Source organism: Nesoenas mayeri (assembly GCF_963082525.1).
Source record: "Nesoenas mayeri genome assembly, chromosome: 7".
In the NCBI taxonomy this organism is placed as follows: Eukaryota; Metazoa; Chordata; class Aves; order Columbiformes; family Columbidae; genus Nesoenas; species Nesoenas mayeri.
In genome coordinates, this window is record NC_137551.1 from 341,247 (window position 1) to 361,673 (window position 20,427).

The window sequence follows — 20,427 nt, forward strand, 5'->3', positions numbered from 1 at the left end:
GGAAATGGGGATTATGTTTTGTTAGACTGCAAACTCTTGCCCTTCTTTTGCTGCCTAAACCTCCACATGACACTTCTGTTACGAGATGTGCTGGTTTGTCACATGCGCAAGCAAACTGGTGGCTTAAGCGTGTGCTTAAGGACAGGTCTGGGCACCCGCAAACACCCGCTCGCCCTCTCCCTCTCCCAAAACCCCCGAACGCTCCCACCACAGCGCGGGGCCGCAGCTGTGGCACAGCTCGTTTGTGCTGTTTATAACCTTACTTTTGCACGGTTTCCAATTGCCTCTGATTTTGCCTTAATTACCAGGGAGACAAAGGTGCGATGGGCATCCCTGGGCGGCCGGTAAGTCGAAACCTCTTCCTTGTGCCTTGTCCTCCCCATCCTCTTCCAACCCCCAAGATTTTAGCGGGGGGGGGCTTTCAGGATGAACCGTCACAGGTTCACCCTGAGCAAAGCCCGAGCCCCGCACCTGAGAGGTTGTGGCAGGGTAGCTCTGCAAACCATGCTGGGGGGGTGTATCCATCCTCTGTGCCATATTGCTCAGACCCTCTGCTGGTTCAGCATCCTCCTGGTGCCCCCTCGTGCGCTGGCTGGGCTTGCTAGCTGTGGGCTTGCTAACACACACCCTGCAGCTGCCCTTTCCAAATAACCCTCCCCGAACAAGGCGGGGGCATCCCTGCCTGCCCAAGTGCTGTATTTCAAAGCTGCTCTTCGCTCAGACACCCCAGGGTGAGGATAGGGAAGCGTGTTGGGGCGGGAGCTGAGGCCACCCTGCTCATGGCAGCCGCATAGCCAGGGTTTTGGGGCAGGGGAGTGTGCCCTTGCCGCTGACGCCTGTGTTTGTATCTCTCTCTCTCTCTCTCTCTCTCTTTCTTTCTCCCCCTTGCGCCCTCTTGCATGTGGCTGTGACGGCTGCCGCTGACCCAGGGACTGAAAGGGCAACCTGGAGAGAAGGTGAGTCTGCTCCTCGCCGCATGTCTGGCTGCTCTCCTCTAGGGCCGGCCGAGCGCCGGGTCACAGTCACGGCCGCTGCGGCCAGCTTTGGGCTGACACCTCCCTGGGCTGCCCCCTCTCCTTCCCAGTGCAAGTTTATCTCCTGAATTCTTTCCAGGCCACTCAGCCTCCAAAGATGCTGTTTCTGGACAATTTACTAACAGCGTAAGAGCCATCGGGGCACACGCAGGGCTCCCCTCAAGGCTTCCTGGGTATTAACTGTTCAGTTTCTTACCCGCCAGCAGCTCCACTTGCCCTAAGCCACCCTCAGCTGCCCCCACCTCCCAGGTTAGCCTGGTCCCTGGTGCAGGCCATAGCAAAGAAGAGACACACTCCTATTTCTGACATGCTGAGACCTCTTCCTCCTAAGGAAAACTGGTATGGTTTAAGTGTGTGGGAGACCATCTCCCAAACTGTTTGCCATGCCACATATGGGTGTTTTGTCCCCCCAAAGAAGTGGTGGCTTGCAGAGCACCCTACGGCTGACCCCCATGCTCTGAAGTGTTTGACACTTTGGCGTTAGTGCGTGTTCCCTAGAGCTATGAGGATCTCCCACCCACATGAACAGCAGGATGGAGGTGTAGGGGTGTAAAATAACTGAATAATGGTGTGTAGAGATAGGTAAGCGATGAATATTCACCTGACGGGGGGACTGTCCGCGCAGGGCACTGCTGTACCGGGTCCACTCGCTCCTATTCATAGGAGACAGAAAAGCAGCAAGGAAGGGCAAGGTAGAACAGAGATTGCTCCTTCCTTGCTTTCGAGCTTCTACTTGCTCGTTGGAGCCAACCAGCATTATCTAAGAGACCAAGATTTCAGTGCCTTAAGCCATCCTGCTTTTTCTCTGTGTATCCGTGCATTTTTTGCTGGCCAAAGCTTTCAACATGAAAGGACAGCAGATAGATACAAACAAACAAGGGAAAAGTCACTTGTGATTGCCCTCTGTGGCAGTCCTGGGTCCTTGGCAGGCTGCGGCTTTGTTCTGCAGAGCTCTGCTTGCTCACAGGCTGCCTGGTTCATCGGATCCTCCGTGCCGAGGCTTCCCAGCCCTGGGCACTTCTGAGCTGCCTCCGGGAATACACCGCGTTTCGCAGAGCCGGGGACGTGTCCTGCCCACGGCACGGCGTGGGTGGCTGGGGCTGGACAGGCAGCTGTTTTCATCCACGTCCCAAGTGTGCTTGAGAAGCACACAGGCGAGGCGGTTCTGGAGGCACCCGGGGAGCTGCCTGCAGCTCCCGTGTCGCCGGAGCCCAGCACGTCCCTCCTCCTTTCCTTTTTTGTGCAGGGCTCGCTCCTCCTGGGCTCGCGGGAAGGAAACAGCGAGGGTTTCAGGCCATCTTTCACGCTTGTAATGGGGCAGAACCTCTGTTTTGCCAGAAAGTGTTTTATGTGTTTATAGTATTCCTTGCTGTGCAGCTTCCATTTTTTGGCATGTCTGATCAGCTCCGAATGACATCTCTTGTCCCAGACCGCGGGGCGAGAGCTGGGGGAGGTTGGAGTGGCAGCTGCCCCATGAGCCCTGAAGGTTCCACACCTTGAGCATGCCCATTCAACCCCGCTCTTGGTGGAAATGTTATTTTCTTTGCATTTTGCTCTCCCTCTCTCACCCTTTTCCTCTCCCCGTCCCCCGCAGGGAGCGCCGGGAGCAGCGGGCATGTCTGTCATCGGGCCCCGCGGCCCACCCGTAAGTGCCTTTTCTCTCTATTTTGTCATCGGGCCCTGCAGCCCACCCGTAAGTGCCTTTTCTCTCTATTTTTGACTGGTGCAGGATGTGGGCAAGAAACAGGGAGAGACTTAGGAGGGGCAGTAAGGCACCGGCTGGAGACAGCAAAAACCCTGTATAATGTGGTTCCTATGCTGAGCCAGGCTTGGTTTTATACTGCTATTATATACTATATATAATGAAATTACAGCTCGTGCTCCAGAAGGAATGTGGAAGCCTTCTCTTGCGAGGAAATCATAATCCTGTATTTAAAATGAAGAAGCAGATTTCTTTCTTGCAACAGGGCTGCTATTGCTTTTGGAGAAAACACACCCTTTGCCAGGCTGATCTCAGCCTTTGGTTTCATTAGCAGAGGACAAAACCCCCTAATTTTGCAGACGAGCAGCGTCAGAGCTACGCTGGCGACTGGGGAACTCACAAAGATGGGCAATTGGAAGTTGTTCAGAGGTGCTCGTCAGCTATCCAAAATCTCAGAAACTTTCCGACAGCGCTGCTGCTGCTGACTGGGGAGCCCAGGCAAGCGTAGGCAGGATTTTGCACCCTCTTGCAGCACGAATGTCCCTGCAACGTGCCACAATTCAGCCAGATAAAGCTTTTTACAAGGACAGGGCCATCAAAAAAGACCAACACGAAGGGCTGGAGCACCTTTGTGCCCTAAATGCTGGACGTTTCGTGCCCTGCGGTTCAGCCATCAAGCGTCTGGTCTGTGCAGATGCAGGCGGTGCAGCCCCGCGGTGCAGCCCCGCACAGCCTCCACCGGAGATCGCCGTGAAAGAGACGTGGAGACGCAACCTTCCCCCTTCCAGCAGGCACTTCCGACCCTGATTAACCTGTGGAGAGCGCCGTCCTTGACCTGCAGAGAGGATGGGCCGCCAGCAACCTTTGTTTCACAGCAGAGGTCAAGTGAGAGAGACCCGGGCAGTGCAAACACTTGGCTACATCTGGCTTTCCAATTAGCTTTCCAAAAGCCCCATGATAAGTGTTGCTAATAAGAAACAGCTTTGGCAGTTCCCAGGCCCACCTGCCTTCTCAAACTCGGTTTGAGAAGCTACAGAACCGAAACCCAGGGCACAAATGGGTCTCTGCAAGTTTTTTACAGCCAGCAGACGGTCCCTGGACACGCGGAAGGGCTGCAGATCTCCCCATGACAAACTCTCCGAGAGGCCACCCTGCTCCACACACAGCGCGGTTTAGAGGGTAAACGCCCTATTACTTGTGCTATTTCTTCCAAGCTGTAGCTCTCAGCCTTCTAGATAGTGTGGTTATGGTAACTGGAGAGAAAAGCCATCAGTCCCTGTCACTGTAGGTCCCACAAACAGAGACAGGCACCGCTGTTTTCCTGAAGGACACATGCCTGGTCTGCAGGGCAGTTTTTAATGTCTGCGTTGATGCTACTGCTTCGCCTCATCGCCTCCGCTGCTGCTGGGGAAAGTGCAGAACACGTCGCCTCTCCGAAGCAGCAGAAAACCTAGATGGAAATGATATTTAAAAGGGGCTTTTGCCCACCCCAGCACCGGCACAGCTCCACGCTTCCAGCCCAAAGCCTGCTGTGAGCATGATCCAGTGTCCGGGGAGCTGGTGCTGGGTCAGAAGGATGGCTGAGCGCTGAAGGCAAACACGGAAAGCCCGGCCAAGGGGCCACTCGGAAAGACGTGGGATGACAAATAGTTTCCAGATTTGTGTTTGGAGGTTAGAGTTTTTGCTAGAGCTCGGAGCTGCTTAACTTTTGGCCGGAGAGGGACAGTGCGCCGATAGTGGCAGAAACAGACGGTCTCCATGATTTGGCAGCTCCCGGGATTACATACTGCATGCAATCAACATTTTAAAAAGAAGACAAGGAAAACCAGCCACCCAACAAAAACAGTCTGTTGGAACCGCTCGCTGCTGAACTGTTGTTTTGGCCCGGTACCACGCAAATCACTCTGCCGTCCTCCAAGGAGAAAGCAGCAACAGTCTGTAGTCTACAGAGGAAGCCGAATTGCACAGTTTCCAGGTTTTCTCCCTAATTCTTTTTTTAGCACTTCTTGTCCTGGGAGGTATCCAGCAGGGAACCTAAATTAATGAATTGTGGCTAGGCTCCTCTTGATTCTTGCCTTTCCAGAAACCAGCGGCGGACAGATCCTTCAACTTACAGCCTGTCTCCCCTCCTGGTCGCTGGCCAACGGGACCAGGTGGTTTTATATGTATTTGCAGAGTGAAGCTGACCAAGTTCAACTCTGCAGCACTGAAAAGAAACAGTGCAAACGGGATTAGGTCCTGCACAACTGTTCAGCACAACACGAGGCACCTTGTGCTGGGAGCGTCCCCCAGACTCTGCAAAGAGGTTATTTGGCCCCATCCTCCGAAGGGGCCAAACTTCATTGAGTGTCTCTGCAGATGGAGGGAGCCTGGAGGAGATGGAACCCGAAGGTGAAGGTGCCCGTCCCCTCCTTCCCAGTCCTCAGCACCACACAGGATCGCCCCGGTCAAGGCAGAGATGCACCCACATGCATTTCCTTTCAGAAGGGAACCTTTATTTCTACCCAGCTCTTTCCTAGGAAGCCCTGGTGGGACTCAAACAGTCCGCTCATGGTATCTCAAATTGCTTAAGAAAGCTTTTTCTTCCCCCAAACGAAGCACGAGAACATGTAAGAAACCTGGGCTTTTTGGCAGCATGGCTTGGCTTTCAGAGGAGATGCCGCAGCGGTCGCTGGCGTGCGTGGTACAGGATTTACCTCATCCTGCCCTTTCCATCGCCATGGGTGTGCTCCCAGATCTGCTGCAGTCTGGTCCATATTGCTTCCTGACTTGGCTCACACGCTCTTTTTGGGAAACCGATATGAAAAAATCCCTAAATAAAGTGGTATCTTTACTGGATACCTACAAATCTAGGGTAACTGCGACCCGGGATGTCGCAGGTCCCAGAAGATGAAGAACCATGATGAGTAAACAGCCAAGACCATCTATTTCTTTGTGTTTTTAAGCGAGTGCTGAAGAAGCTGCCAAGCACAGTCCAAGTCAGTGGCTGCTGTACCCATCCCAAACTGGTAGCCAGTGCTGGCCAGCCAGAAAGAGGTGGGGAAAGGACGTGGTGCTCGTGTTCCTCTCATCACGCTGCCTCCCTCTCCTTCTTCTCTTGGGTTTCAGAGGAAACAAAAAGAAGAAAAATCATCTATTTTCCAGAATTATTTGTGAAGGAAAAGTGATGCACTGGGACATGAGGTTAGGGGAGGAGGGAGGGATGACTATATTTAAACACTGGTGACCTGCAAGGTTTGTCTTGCACAGAGCAGCACCCTGCATTAAACGCCTCTGGTTTATGGCAGCAAGAGCTGCCATAAAATGAGCTCAGCCTCTGGAACATACTCCAAAAGCCCAGTCTATGGGCTAGGGACACCATTTAATTAACGCAGAATCTTGAAGGGAGCTCCGCGCAGTCCAAGCTGGACTTGCTCCAGGGTTTCTTGGCCCTGTACAAATTGGAGTGGGGATGAGAGGTTTCCCCGTCGGAGGGGAGCGGGACCTCGGGCAGCCCCTCGGAAGGTGGCGGGGTGGCGAGCAGAGGCTGCAGGAACGGGTGCACAGGGGGGCTCGGGCAGCCAAAATCTGCTTCAGTTCCTCTGAACTGTCTCTGTTCCTTCTTTCCCAGGGACAGCCTGGAACAAGAGGTTTTCCTGGATTCCCGGTGAGTGTAACTCTTAATTTACGAGGTACGGGTGAGCAATATTACTAGGAAGTATTGTTAGTGCTCGCTGTATCTCATCATTTCTGTCTGAAACCCAGGACCTGATCTGATATCACTGCAAGTGGAATTTTTTCTTAATTTGCTTTTATTTTTTATCTTTTAAATGGTACTTAGGGAGAAAACAAAACAAAACGAAAACCCCACACAACACCCAAAGGAAATTAATTTTTTTAAAAAGTGTTAAAATAACATAGCTGAAGCCAGATCTGTTCAGTAAAAGGAAACCAAACTAAGAAACACCCCCAAACAAAGAAAATAAACCTTGGGCAGGGGAAATTCCAACCTCAGTTGAGCTTTCAGGTGATATTGCAATAGCAGCAAGTGCCTGTGATCCGCACGGGGCCCTGCTGGGCTCAGCACCTTGGCCACACCAAAGCGCAAGGACAAGAGGCACGGGGGTGGGAATTCTCCTCCAGCACCATTACAGGTGACAGGGGAGCAGCAAAGCCCAGCAGAGGACAAAGCCGCCTGGGCTGGGGACAGGCAGATCTCCCCTTTGCCGCCGTGGCCTTTGGCTTTTGAGGGAGCAGAACGCGACCCAGCGCGGCGCGGGAGGAAACACGGGCTGGGACAGCGCTCTGCGGAGCCTGTTTCTCATCAAATGGTACCTTCGAAACGCTGCTCAGCCGTGTGTCACCTCTTCCCTGGGCACTTTAAGTGTTCTGCCGTTTGCAAAAATTCCCGTTCCCCCGGAGGTGGGTGTCTTTGTAATCAAAGTCTGGAGAAAACTCCCGATTTTCAACTAGTTGACAGGACGGTGCGAAATCTGAAACGCTGAGGGTTTTTCGCAAATTGCCCACGAATCCCTCTTGCCTTTTCTTCCCGTCTGGTGCCCAGTGCTGCTGCTGATGGACAGACAGCGCCGTGAAAGCATTTCTCACCGTTTATCCTTTTTTGCATTTCAGGGCCCTATTGGCTTGGACGGTAAACCGGTAAGCAAGCAGCTCCTCTGACGCCTTTTTGTGCTGCCAGCCTGCCTGTTACACAGTGTGTTTGGAAGAGGATTATTTCGCAATGTCAGGCACATGCATGGATTAAAAGAAAATGAGAAGGCTGGCAGGCAGGAGGATGTCGCAGATGCCTTGGGGCAGTTGCAAGGGTCAGGAGATTAGGGAAGGCAGAGGCTGCTTCCTTTATCGGCAAATCCGTAAAGCAGCACCTTGGGAGCGCAACAGCCTGGGTGCTGCAGGAAAGCCCTGCGGGCGCTCCCCCCCCAGACAGACAGAGTGGGTCCCCGGGGCACCGGCCCTCTGCCTTGGGCAGACAACCCTCCGAAGTCCACCCTGCAGCTCCTTCTCTGTGCTGCTGTGCTGTGCAGAGTTGCAGTAGAAGAGGAAAGGACTCTAAAGACCTCCACGCTGTCCATAGAGCCTCCTTATAATCAGCGTTGTATTAGAGACCTTGGTTCTTCTCACCCAAACCACTTCCCTCTGAACCCAACCGACACGGAGCCTGTAGCTCCGGGCAGGCCCTCAGCCCCATGTTCACCCCCAAAGCTTTGTTCTTGTCACTTTGGGTAGCAGGGAGCGGTGTCCTGCAGGCGTGTGAGCAAAGCTCCACATGCGCTGTGTCGCAGCTGCCTTGACAAGATAGATATACTTAACCACGGGCACCTCCCAGGGCCAGGTGTGAGCGGGTCAAGAGAACATCCTCTAGACACTGCAGTGGCCAAAGCTGGTGCACGTTTCTTTTCTTTTGCAGGGTCATCCTGGACAGAAGGGAGAGATGGTAAAGAAAATATATGTGTGTCTGCGGGTGACGGGTGGGTTTGAAACGACGTTGCCTCTCAGCTGGAAATGAGCTCCTGGGCAGGGCAGTGATCTTGGTTCAGCTAACGCGCAGGCTATGTCCCTAATTCTGTAAGCACATAATAACAGTGCTGGGATACACGTCTGTAATTTTTACATTATGGCTATCAGATTAATCATGTGACAACAGCCACTGTCTAGTTACGCACGGGATGTGTTTTTCTTGCAGTTAGCAATTACGTTCCTTAAATATACTCTGGGAGCTGACATTTTTTGTGGTTGGCCTCATAGCAGAAGTAAAATTTGATGGAAAGATTTCTCAAAGCCCATCTGGCAGCTTTCAACTTATCTAAGAGCAGCAAAACCCCCATATTATTCATATTAAATGTCTGTTGAAGCTCTGTTTCATATGTGTGTTGCACTGAAATGCTTTTGGTTGAAAACGATAAACTCAGGCCACACTTCACAGGAACCCAAACGCAGCCTTGCTCCTCTTGCCATCTCTCCTCGTGATGCAGTCGCCCACGTGAGCACGCCGAGCCAGCGGCTCTGTGGTTACCTTCGCCTGCTCAAACGCCCAACGTTCTCCTCCGAGTCCTGTTCTCCTGAGCCCAAGTGCCGGTGTCACCCTCTGGCGCGCACATGTTGAAGGTCCCCTCCCGCCCCCAGGGAGGGGTGAGCCGACATCCCCCATTGCACAACCCCGGCGCAGGCGGCTGCAGCTCAGGCTTCAGCCCTGGCTGCCGCTGGTGCCGTCCCAGCGCGCCGTCCGGCCAGCCGTGCTGCCAGCCGAGGCCCTGGGAACAATGAGGGGGTGCTTCCCTGATGATTTTGCCCCTCTCCTTTCGATAATTCTCCCCTGCGGCGCAGCCAGAACATGTGTGCGTTTTCACTCCTCCGGAGTAACAAAGGGAGCCCAGATCTCTCCTGGGAACTTTTCCCCACAACTGTTTTTAAAAGCTGAGTTTCCACCTACCCCATACGCTGAGAGTTTTTGTCTTCTTGTCACTGTAAACGGGAATCCATCTTGCATTCACGACAATGTGTTTCTTTAAAGGGTGCCACGGGTCCCAGGGGACAACCTGTAAGTATCCCACCTCTTGCAACCATACCTCCTCCTTAGCGCTTTCCCCTTATGTGCACTGAACCCCTTAATTTACTGAGGACTTGTTGTTTTCACTTTTATAGGGACCCCCAGGACAAAAAGGAGAAAAGGTAATTTTTATGGGAGACGTGTTGAAAAGCAAATGTAAAAAGTAAGCGGGGAAGGGATTCGGTGGCCTTGGTGCTGCTCGGTCTGGCTGAGAAGTACAGCGAGGGCAGAAGGCAGTGGGGATGGCGGACAGGAGGCACGCTGCTTGTCGGGTGCAAATCGGAATAGCTGCACTGAATTCAATATAACCACAGCGATTTACACCCTCTGGATCTGACCGTGCGTGTCTATTCTGGTCCCCTCTGTTTGTGGTTTAACCTCTTTCCTTTTAATCCCCTTCTTTCACAGGGTCAGTGTGCAGAGTACCCGCACAGGGTAAGTCATTAGTGTTATTACTGTCTGTCCTGTGCCTTCCTGCATGTTAATCCTCCTTGGTTTGAATGGCTTTTTGTTGGGAATATAGATGGTTTCATTAACAAGATGCGTCACCGGGGCCCCGAGGGCAGCGCTTGGCTGATTGATGCGTTTCGCAGAAAAGCAGCAGATAAGGTTTTCCAGGAGGGATGTTGGTTTTCCAGGAGGGATGTTGGTTCTCCGGTTTTCCTGCCCCCCGGGGCCGACCCCCAGCTCAGTGCTGTCACGGCTGCTTCCTGAGCCCATCCCGTGCTCTGTGCCAGAGCGGGGTGGCTCTGTCCTCACCCCAAAACTCAGGGAAGCCCGGGGCTTCTGGAGGAGGAGAGGTCGCCCCTCACACCTCGCGCTGCTGCACCAGCTCTGTCCTGCTCCCGCAGCCTCCGCTACAGCGGCGTGGCCAGAAGCACAGGGTTTGCAGACCTTGTCATGGTTTCTCCCTGTCCTTCTCCCTCGTGCTGGCCTCAGCCCTGCACAGAGACAAGGGCAAGGGTGGCGCTCCCTGCCTGGATGTGGCCCTGACCGCCCCGGCCACGGTGCTCTGGCTGGTCCCCGGGGAACCGCTCCCCACGCCGGTCCCTCAGCCTGGTGGGCTTTCTGCCCGCACAGAGGCAGAGAGGGAGGGCTGATGCCAGCGTCTGTTTAATGAAAGCCAGGATGTTGCCTCTTCAACCTGGCCTGGCTGGCATGTGCCGCAGCCAAGAGACGAGAGAGTACATCATGGGGATTGCAGGGGTAAGATTTAACCGGCTCTAAAAACAGCCGGAGTGCTGAAAATCCACTGGAAATGTGTTGGAACGACATCATATAAAGTGGCTGGAATTTGCAATCTGGATGTAGAGGGAGATGGGCTTAAGGGCTTTCTTTTTATTTTTGATGGGCCTTTGGGCAATTAGCTGGGCTCTGGTCCCTGGCCCCAGGGCAGCGGGTCCCAGGATGCTCCCTGGGGCAGGGTTAGGGGAGAGAGCTGGGCTGGCAACAAGGGAGAAGGGGCCATGGGTACGTGCCAGCCCCCGTACAATAATAGCTGGTCAGCTGTGTTTATTTAGGCGAGCCGGATCACTAGATTGTTATGTTAAAAAGAAGCTAACAACAATGTTCACCCAAGAGGTGTCCTGGGATCCTGTTACAGCCTTGGCTCCCACTGTCCTCAGTGCTCAAGGTGAAAAGCAGCGGCAGGATCCACGGCCACGCTGGGAAGCGGAGATGCAGGCTGTGCGTTGCCGGCAGCAGCCGGGGCTCAGGCCCGCGGCGCAGGCGGCTGGTTTGGTGGCTCAGGGCTGTAGGCTCCCCAGGGTGATAAGCCACAGGGCTGTGACAGCAAACAAAGCGCTGGTGCAAAGCCTCATGTCCCAGCAAAGCCTGGTGATGCTTCCTTGGGTCTCAGGGAGGTACTTCTGGTCTCAGGAGGCAGCGAGCTCAGCATTTGGTGTAAAGCCCGTGAGTTGTTCCAAGGCAGAGACGCTCACAGGAAGGGTGGCTGTTAGCAGCTCAGGTGTGGGCTGTCACAGGCACCAAGCAGCCAACAGAGGGGCAGTTCCCTCTCTTCCTTCCCCAAATGAGAATTAGGGTGAGCCTTGTTGTACAAATGCTATACGTTTGACTGAATTGCAATTTGTTCTTGCTTTACTGGTTGACAAGGTCCTTTGTCAGACGTTCTGGGCGCAGAAATGAAAACCAGCATCCTGAAAATGCAGAGATGTTGTTTCAGTTTTGTTTCATCTGTTTTCTTAGGAAGGAAGCGTGGGGTTAGGACGTGATACCGTATGCCTGGGCTCCTCTTGTAGTTGCCTGTTTTTCCCGCATGGCGTGCAGTGCCGTGAGGGCCAGGGCCAGGCACGGGCTGCCCGTTCGGTGCAGGCTGGCCCTTGGAGCTGCTCCTGAATGCTGCTCTGCGGAAGGTGTTTTGCTCCGGGAGAGGGGGACCAGCCACGCTCCGCCTGCTCTCAGAGATGCTGCGTGTCTAACTGTGACCCGTTTGTGTCGTGTGTCTTCGCTGTCCCCTAGGAATACCTAAGTACCACCCTTGCAGCCCTGCGCTCTAACCAGATCCTCACACTAAAGGTTTGTGGGTACCGGTCTGAGGGGACCCAGTTCTGATGCAAAGGTATGAGGATGCGGATCCAATATTGCACTGCTGAAAATACCTTGCCATGGGGACACAGAGGGAAAGAGCTTCAGGTTTCAGGTGGAAGAGCTTCAGGTTTCTTCTCTAACCTCTCCCACTTGCACCTGAAGCCATTGCTGGGTCTTGTTTCTCCCCTGTTTTCAGGACTTCTTCCCTCCGTTTCCCTCCTTATCCTTTCCAGCATCCTTCCTCTGCTTTCCTGTGAGTTGCATAATATTTCAGAGACACTCCAGGGGCTGAGGAGCCAGATGTTCCAGCAGTGCTGTTGTTGTGACAGCCTGCGGCTGTCTGGGTCGGCGTGTTCGAACGCAACCGCCTGATCACGGGGCGGCGAGGCTGCAATATTGGGTTGCCACTTCACTTTGCAACAGGATTGGGTCCTTGCTTCCCTGCGCGCACGAAGAACGGTGTTCGAAGGGACGAAAGCGCGCTGCTTCGATGCGCACGGTCACCGCGGGGGAGACCTCTGGGCACCTCTCAGCTCACACAGGGGAACACCGCATGGGGGGACGTTTTGTGCTTGAGCACGGAAAGCTTCTCTCTGCCCTCCCTGTGCGTTCAGGAGCAGCCTCAACGCAGACTGATAGGAGCGGGAAGGCGGATCAGGGCAGAGGAGCGTTCCCAGGTGCCAGGCGGACAGCAGCGGGCGTGCAAGTGGAAACTGGATACAGCAGAAGGGTGAACAAATGCTCCTGAGCTTTGGTGCATTTGATTTCTCTGTGTCCGGGTCAGCTTTGTGCCCTAGGGCAGCATTCCTGGCTATAAGCAGTCAGCGGCTGTTGCCGTTAGAAAAGTGAAGCGCAGGCTCCCCAGACAAGGGCTCACACGCACCAAGCTCTAAGCCTTCTCCCGTGGCCATGGTGGCAGTCTGCTCAGCTAAATGAGCCACACCAGGACCTGTTTTGTTCACCAATAAGCATCTCTCCACGTGCTGACAAAGGGTAAGGCCTGGAGATACAGCATTTCTTGTAAGGGAAGATGAAAGGAAATAGGAACTTGGAGAAAATTGGCACTTTGATAGTTACATCAAATGTGACAATGAGAAATTAAGAGAAACAGTCCTGCCAGCAGTGAGCTCAGCAGAGCCAGAGCGGGGATGCCTTGCGGTAAATACTGCCCGAGGCGAGCGTCAGAGCTGAGGCAAAGCTCCCCCAGGTGCATTACATCTCTGAGGAGCAGGTAAAGCTGTGAGCGCCGGACAGAGCCGGCTGGCCGCGAGACCCCTGCAATGGCGAGAGGTGCTCAGAGGTCTGCCCGCAGGCAGCCACCCGCGGCCCTCTCACACGGGGCTTCATTTCACGGCATCTCTCTGTTCCCCTCTCCTCTGTTCTCTCCCGGCTGCTCTCTGACTCTCGGGTGCCCCAACGGGCTCCTTTGCCCTGCGACTCCCGGTTTGATCTTCTCCAGCTGCTGCCTCTCCTCAATTCCGTGCGGCTGGCTCCACCTCCGGTCATAAAGAGACGCACTTTCCAGGTAGACTTCTGCTCATCGCCTGTTTCTGAGCCTACCCTGACTAATCAGCTTGCTACCTGTCTTTCTGCCCCTACAGAGGGGTTTCCAAGAGGTTTGGGCAGAGCTGAGGGATTTTCTTTGATGCGGAGGAAATCTTTGATGTGATAATGTGGCTAAAAAGAAATGCATTGAAGCCAGTTTTCATAACTGAAAGAAACGAGCCATGAAACTGTTCTTGGGACTGTTGACAAGCAGTCTCCTACCTTAAGGAGTCGGTTCCTGCATATTCAATCTCCAGAAGCTCGAAAGCTCTTGCTGAAATGCAGCTAATGTCTGTGAAAGCTAAGCGAGACGAATGAATAGGCAAACGCCTCTTCCAAGGGCTCGTCTAGTCCGAGACACTTGGGAGAATGTGTTTAAATAAGCTCTTATAATGGTTTCATTAAGTTGCATTAAATCTTTGTGTAAACACATGTATTTTGGTTTCCAGGGCCATAATTCCTGTTCAGTTTAGTTTGGGAATGAATTCATAAAATGAATTACGGACATATGAATAGTGAATGAGAACGTCCACAGTCGGGAGTTCATGTGGCTTTTAATGAGCCTCCTTTAAGCTCAGTTCAGTCGGGATTAACTTTCCTGTGTGGACGAACTGCTGTAGTCGCCCCGCTGAAGTGAGCTGGGCACCCCCAGTGGAGTTTTGTCACCCGCTGCCTGTGCAGACAGACAGACAGACACTGGCGGGAGCTGCATGTGCGGGACAGGGCTGCACCGCGGGGCGCCCGGGCCCTGCCCACAGCTGCTGAGACCCCGACGTGGCGCTCAGCCCGCCGTCTCAGCTCAGCTCCCATCGGTTCAGCATTCACGCCACACAGCCCGGCGGCTCGTGCTTGTCGCCTTTCGCATGACAGTCCGAAGAGCCGCGCCAAGGACTCAGCCCTCGGGAAGGCTGTGGAAGCTGGAGTTTGTATCCAGGATGAAGTGGGAAACTTGAACAGCTGCCCCGCGTCCCGTCGTCAGCCAGGGCTGCAAATTCCCTGTGCCCCAGGGACTAACCCCACCGGAGAACTTTGCCGTGACCCGTTTTGCTGTATTCATTCCCCGAGTGCAACAACGTGCAATCCGCTCCCACAGATCTGCCAGCACCAAGCAATTCCAGGAGCCTGGTGTATAAATACGGAGGAAAAAATGTGAGGCTGCAAATTAAACGTTAGCACTAGTGCCTGGGAGAGGAAAGTCCTGCTGCCGCCTCCCAACGCTTTGGGCAGGGGCTCGGGCTTAGCTGAGACCGGTGTCAGGAGGCTGAACAAGCACTGCATTGCTGGGGCACAACTCAGGTGTTTGGAAGAACTGCAGATGGGCTCTAGTCAACTGCTCAAAATAATGAAAGTGACACCTTCTCTCTTCCACTCACCACCCAGTTAGATCTGCAGGCGTCTTTTTGTGCTGAATGCATTAACAAGACTATAAAGATGCTGCAGTAACGTGTGTGTTTAGGGACCTGCAGACAGGCACTTGCTTACAGAAAGCACGTTCTGTCCAGCGCGTTCCCTGCGGGGGTGCCAGCACCCGCTCCCAGCACTGTGCTGCATTGTAGTGCCCTAAATCCGGATCCCGTGTCCCCGTGCATGGGCTGCGGGGTGAGCCAGGACCCGCTTGTAGAATGGGGAGAAGACAGGGCGCCTTCCCAGCGTGGGCGGCGAGCGGCGGCTCCGAGGGCAGGACTGCTGCTTCCCGTGGGCCTGGCCCGCACCCTGGAAATGTTCTCTTAAATAGACCTCGTGGCAGAAGGGATGGAGTTTGCAGCTTATTACTTTCATTTATCATTCTAAATAAAGCAAACATGCCTGTATCTGCATGTTTTACTAAAGGCAGCCAAGATAAACAGCACACTTGGTCGGAACACATGCAGGGGACAGATTTCGTGCGCTCTCCTGCACACACAAGTGCGTGGGAGAAGACTTAGTTCTGCCGAGCAGTAGCGGACCAGGCTGTAGAGAGGACCCATGCAGCGGAGACCAAACTGCCCACGACTGAGAAATGACAGTGTTTGATTTCTCCCTTCCCGTGGATCCACCAAGGAGGGTTTTTCGTATTCAAATTGAGTCACCAGCAGCAGGATGTCATGATATTTTATCTAGGGAGGGGGCCCACGAGACTAACAGCTTAGCGCGGGTGCCACGGCGCCCTTAGGAGTTTGCTGGATCCACCAGTGGTGGATCAGCAGTCTGGTATTCAAACACGGCGCTTCCAACCCACTGTCTCCTCAGCGCCGCGCGGTGCTGAGCCCGGGTCCTTCGGGCCAGATGGTGTTGCTGAGGCACGAGCCACAGCTGCCAAGCGGCTACCAAGGGGCCCGGGGAGGAACCGGCTGCAGCGGCTTCGCTCCCAGAGCTTGAAGCGGCAGGTGGCTGCGCAGGCGCTGGTGTGCCAGATCTTCCCAGAACAGGCTCTGCCTGGCGCTCGTGGGGCTGCTGCTGGGCGCGCTTCAGAAACGCCATGATGATCGTGTTATTTTCTTATGGTTTTGTGGAGTTTCTACTTTTGGCCCTTGGCAAAACAGAGGGAGTGTTGTCCCAACAAATACAGCGCGGGGCTGAGGTGAGACACTGCGGCTCTGCCTGGGAGCACCAGCGTGGTCACGGGAGCCTTTGCTTCACATATGACTGTCGAGTGCTTTGGAAAGCCTCCTGAGAAGCTTCAGAGATGCTGATCCTTGACATATAAATTGTATTTGACGGACTTGGTGAAGAAAAAGATCTCTTTGGACTGTACAGTCATCTGTAGGTCCCTTTTAAAGAGAGCTCTAACGATGTGGCCTCAGATGTCTTTGCAAACGAAAGGGCGCTGGCTCCGGGCACCAGGCAGCCTGGCCACCGTGGAATCACAGGATCATTTCAGCTGGAAGAGACCCTCAGGATCATGGAGTCCAAACATAACCTAACCAACTCTAGCACGAAACCCGTCCCTAAGAACCTTGTCTAAACGCCTTTTAAACTCCTCCAGGGATGGTGACTCCAGCACTGCCCTGGGCAGCCTGTTCCAATGTCTATCAACCCCTTCCTAATATCCAATCTAGACGTCCCCTGGTGCAACTTGAGGCCGTTTCCTCTTGTCCCATCACTTGCTACTTGGGAGCAGAGACCATCCTTGCTGGGCTCTCCCTCGCTCTTGGAAATCTCTCCTGGCACTAACCTGGGACTCGCTTCTGCCTCTTGTGCTTCAGCCAAGCTGAGCCGCCCTGATCCCTTTCGGGGCGGGGGGGGCGGGTGTGAAGGGTTTGCACTGCCCGCCCATAACCCCTTGTTTTAATGAACCTCAGGGTGAACAAGGACAAGCAGGAATCCAAGGTCCCCCGGGACCCCCTGGCCCCCCAGGGCCCGCTGGACCAGCAGGACCCGAGGGAACCCCAGGACAGCCCGGGCCAGCGGGGCCACCTGTAAGTCCAGTTACAAAAAACCCTTTCTGCTTCATCTTTCCAGACTCCTCTGGCCTTTGTTGCCTCTTCTGAAGCCAAGGTAGCCACGGCCAGGAGACTCGCAGGGCTGCGTGGGGAGGAAGAAGCTCTCGGGGAGCAGGGAGGCGGGGGCGTGCGCCCTGCTCTGCTGTCTCTATCTGGACACGCAGGCGTGAGCAGGTGGCACCAGCCCCATTTCCTTCTCCTCAGCCTCCGCAGACGGCCGTGGGGAGGAAATAACATGAGGGGTGTAATTGTCCTGCTCACAGCAGAAACCTGACTGATAAGGATCCCCGTGACCCCTTTGAAGTCCTGCTCCCGTCCTGTTCTCAGGCTGGTAACGAGCAGCCAAGGAGGGCGAAAACAGCACCACCGTTTAAAATAATGCTGTTGCTAAATGGCAGGGGATGGGGCAGAAAACCCTGGTAATGTGGTAATGTGTCTCTCTCTTGCAACAGGGCAGAGCGGGAGAACCCGGGAAGCCTGGCAGGGATGGGAAGGTAGGTACCAGAAACCCGCTCGCTCCGGGGAGCTGTGGGCAAAACGCGGCACGCGGGCCCTGCAGTGACTGCGGCTGGGAGGAGTCGCCGTCCCCAAGAGCTGCCGAGGCCAGACAGCAGGACAGCCGGGTCTTGTCCCCTGAGGCAGAAGTGCTTCTCCGCACAGCACAGCGGGCCGGACGTGCTGCCGGCGCCCCCGTATTGCTTTGAGCTCCGAGCAGCCAAAGACGCGGTGACTAAACATCTGAATTGCCATAAGCAGGCAACATCCAGGGTGCTATAGATGTTACAGCGTATCTAGACTAGTTTTCTCCTTCCGTCTGCTCACTTCAGGAAGGCAGGTCCTGTAAGGATGGTTTGTTTATTTACATTTAGATATACACATATCCGGTATGCTTAAGGGTTCATGTCAGGTAAATTGTTTGGTCATTTCCCATTTAAAAGCACAAGTGGTTTGTTTGTTAACGTGTTCTCCCCGTTCAGCTTGCCAGAGGGAGCTGCACAACCTGATTTACTCCAGAGCTGCACTGTGGGCTGGGAATGAGTTTCCCAATCAAAGCTAGAGAAATAGGAAAGATGCTGGAGCACAACGCAAAGCGGCTTTTTGGTTTTGTGATTCCCCGAGCCCAGGGCTGGGGCACGGAGTGTGATGGGCATGGATTGATTTGGGAGCGCGGGTTAAGAGAATTTCCACCTAGTGAAGAATAGCCCGGGGATGTTTGAGTTTGCCGGTGCCAGTCGTCTCTGTGGAGACGCGTTTCAAACGGCAGCAGCAGCAGCATCTCCCGTCACCCTGCAGCCCCCGAAATGTTGTCTACGTGTGCCAACTCCAGTCTGTTTTGGTTTTATCTACAGGGCTTACCTGGGCCTCCTGGACCAAAGGTGAGACATCCCAGCGGGCTTAGAAGGGAGCAAGGTGATGAACAGAGGGGTGGACGCTCCTGGCAAGGAGAGCTGTGTACACTTTAATGGGTGGCGGGTGGGGAGAGGAGGTGACACCAAACGCTGAGGAAGATTTCTAGCACAGCTCGGCACTGCCTCTGGGGCCGGGCCATGTGCTGACTCAGGGGTTTTGTCCGGGCGACACGGCTGCGCCGCATCTCGGCCGAGCAAGGCGCGCCTCGTCAGCCCCTCTTGCAAAATCTTTTGCCACACACAGCTTTATTGGCTTCTTCCACTCCCAAAGCATCTACCAGCGCTTCAGGAACCGATTTTGCAATGCTATTGTTAACTCCGCCACAGCTTCCCATTTATTCACTTGCCAAAATGCAAGTGGGGAGGTGGCGGTTGTTGTTTTTCAGCTGCAGACACCCACCCCCATTTGTTTTTACTGGAGATACTTGGCCCGAGGAGGAGATGGGAATGGCAGCGCTGGGGCACGGAGCCGGCAGCAGCTGCCAGTGCCTGCTGCACCCTCCGCACCGGCGCTCAGCGCACTGCCCGGTGCGCACTGCCCCTAACAGCCACCTGAGCAGCAGCTGGATCTTCCCCACGGAACGTCCTTCCATCCCCAGGGAGAAGGGTGGGGATTTGCCCTTCCCGGGCCAAGCCTCACTGTGTCTTTTTGCCTTTTGCAGGGAGACCCTGGGGTCCAGGGATACCCCGGCAGAAAGGTAAGACGGGGAGCTCCAACATTGTTAAACGAATTAAGGTGCACGATCACGGCTGCAAACCTTTGGACCCCCCGAGCTCTGCTGCCGCTGGACACCGGGCTGGGACGGGGAAGAGTCCAGGTTAGAAGGCAGAAGTGGCAATGCCTGAACGCCTTCAGCAGCAGCTCGTTAGCAGTAGGGTCGTCAAGCCCAGAGGGTGTAATGAAGAGACAGAGACAGGGGAGAGACACAAAGGGAGATCAAAGGGGAGAGAGGGGATGAAGAGATACTGCAAAAGCGGTGGCAGCTGGAGAAGGCGAATGTTCCCAGCAGGCAGGAGTCTTGTGTCCCCTGTGATCTCCGTGCTGCTTTATTGGTGCTCTGTGAGCAAAATGACAAGACCTGAGAGCTTTTCAATTAGTTGTGTATAAACTGAGGAGTTTTTGTTGTGTCAGGAAGTGGGAATTACAGCCCCCGCGGACCCAGAGCCCACTTCTGTGGGCAGCCGTGATTTATTGCCTCTGCTTCCAGCGAGCTGTCGTTCTCTCCATTAGGAGCCCATCCTGTCGTGGGTGCTGGGCAGGTGCTCGCAGCACTGAGGGGTCCCCGCAACCACCCCGCAGCGGGGGCCTCTCCTGCCAGCCCCTCGTATGTGAAACCACTCGTGCGGCTCATTTGGAGCCTGCACTCGTGTCAGAGGTTGTGACCTCTCTCTGGGAAAGGTGGAGGCAATGGATGAAGCAGAAGAGAAAATCCTCCGTGGGGAGCGGGTCAGGGGAAAGGGGGGAAAAAAGCAGAGAGTTGAGCAAAGGTGTTCGCTCTGATACGATATAGGATCACAGGACCGTTCCCTCCAATCTGTACACTTTGCAGCCTGAATATCTTGCTGCAGAATGGTGTTCTTCTCCCAGAGGGCCCCAGGGGTAGGTTGGTGTGTGGTGGGCTCCCCTCACACAGCTTTACTGACTCCTCAGGCGTCCCCCCGGGCTGCTGCTCTTGCTGCTCACTGTGTTTGCTTCTCCCTCCGCGCTCTCTCCTCTTCCCCAGGGCGAGGGGGGTGAGCCAGGCCCGCCCGGCGCACGCGGCCTCCCCGGAGCCTCGGGCCCCCAGGTAACCCCTCAACCCGGCGCCGGCGGCGCTGCCTCCCGGGGCGGGGAAGCGGCGCCCGAGCCCAGCGATGCGCTAAAGGGGCGCGGGGGTGCCGGGGGCTGCGGGCGGTTGTCGGCTGCGAGCCCTGCAAACAGACTTGCTCCTGTGTAAAGAGGCAGAGCAGGTTTTGGCCGGAGCAGGTCCCGGTTGTGCTGGACCAGGGCCAGGTGCAGCCCTGCGCGGCCCCCAGTAAAGATTCAGACTGACCCGGCCTTTAGAGGCTTTTGTATTAAGGCTGAGAGAACGAGGATAACGCTGGTCCATGGAATGGATTGATAGTTTTTCTACACCCAAAAGATGCAGGAAAGCATTAGTACGGGTGCCCTACAGCACCCAACGGGCTGGGCTGGTACCATGTTACTATCAGGAGCCAGTTGTCCCTGGTGGCCTGGGGT

At 54.8% G+C, this 20,427-nt stretch overlaps 1 protein-coding gene across 1 annotated transcript in view; it reads left to right on the forward strand.

Annotated features, from left to right (window-relative positions):
- Positions 1-323: 323 nt before the first annotated feature.
- The window catches only part of COL13A1 (collagen type XIII alpha 1 chain), a gene marked incomplete at both ends in the record, with an annotated part of 52,332 nt that continues 32,228 nt past the window's right edge, over positions 324-20,427 (forward strand). Inside the window, 15 exons of the mRNA XM_080347670.1 lie at positions 324-344; positions 930-956; positions 2,629-2,679; positions 6,347-6,382; positions 7,348-7,374; positions 8,144-8,170; positions 9,248-9,274; positions 9,379-9,405; positions 9,692-9,718; positions 11,762-11,818; positions 16,657-16,773; positions 17,250-17,291; positions 18,147-18,173; positions 18,869-18,904; positions 19,931-19,993. Coding sequence (XP_080203796.1) covers positions 324-344; positions 930-956; positions 2,629-2,679; positions 6,347-6,382; positions 7,348-7,374; positions 8,144-8,170; positions 9,248-9,274; positions 9,379-9,405; positions 9,692-9,718; positions 11,762-11,818; positions 16,657-16,773; positions 17,250-17,291; positions 18,147-18,173; positions 18,869-18,904; positions 19,931-19,993 — 612 coding nt within the window. The remainder of the gene's footprint in view (positions 345-929; positions 957-2,628; positions 2,680-6,346; positions 6,383-7,347; positions 7,375-8,143; positions 8,171-9,247; positions 9,275-9,378; positions 9,406-9,691; positions 9,719-11,761; positions 11,819-16,656; positions 16,774-17,249; positions 17,292-18,146; positions 18,174-18,868; positions 18,905-19,930; positions 19,994-20,427) is intronic.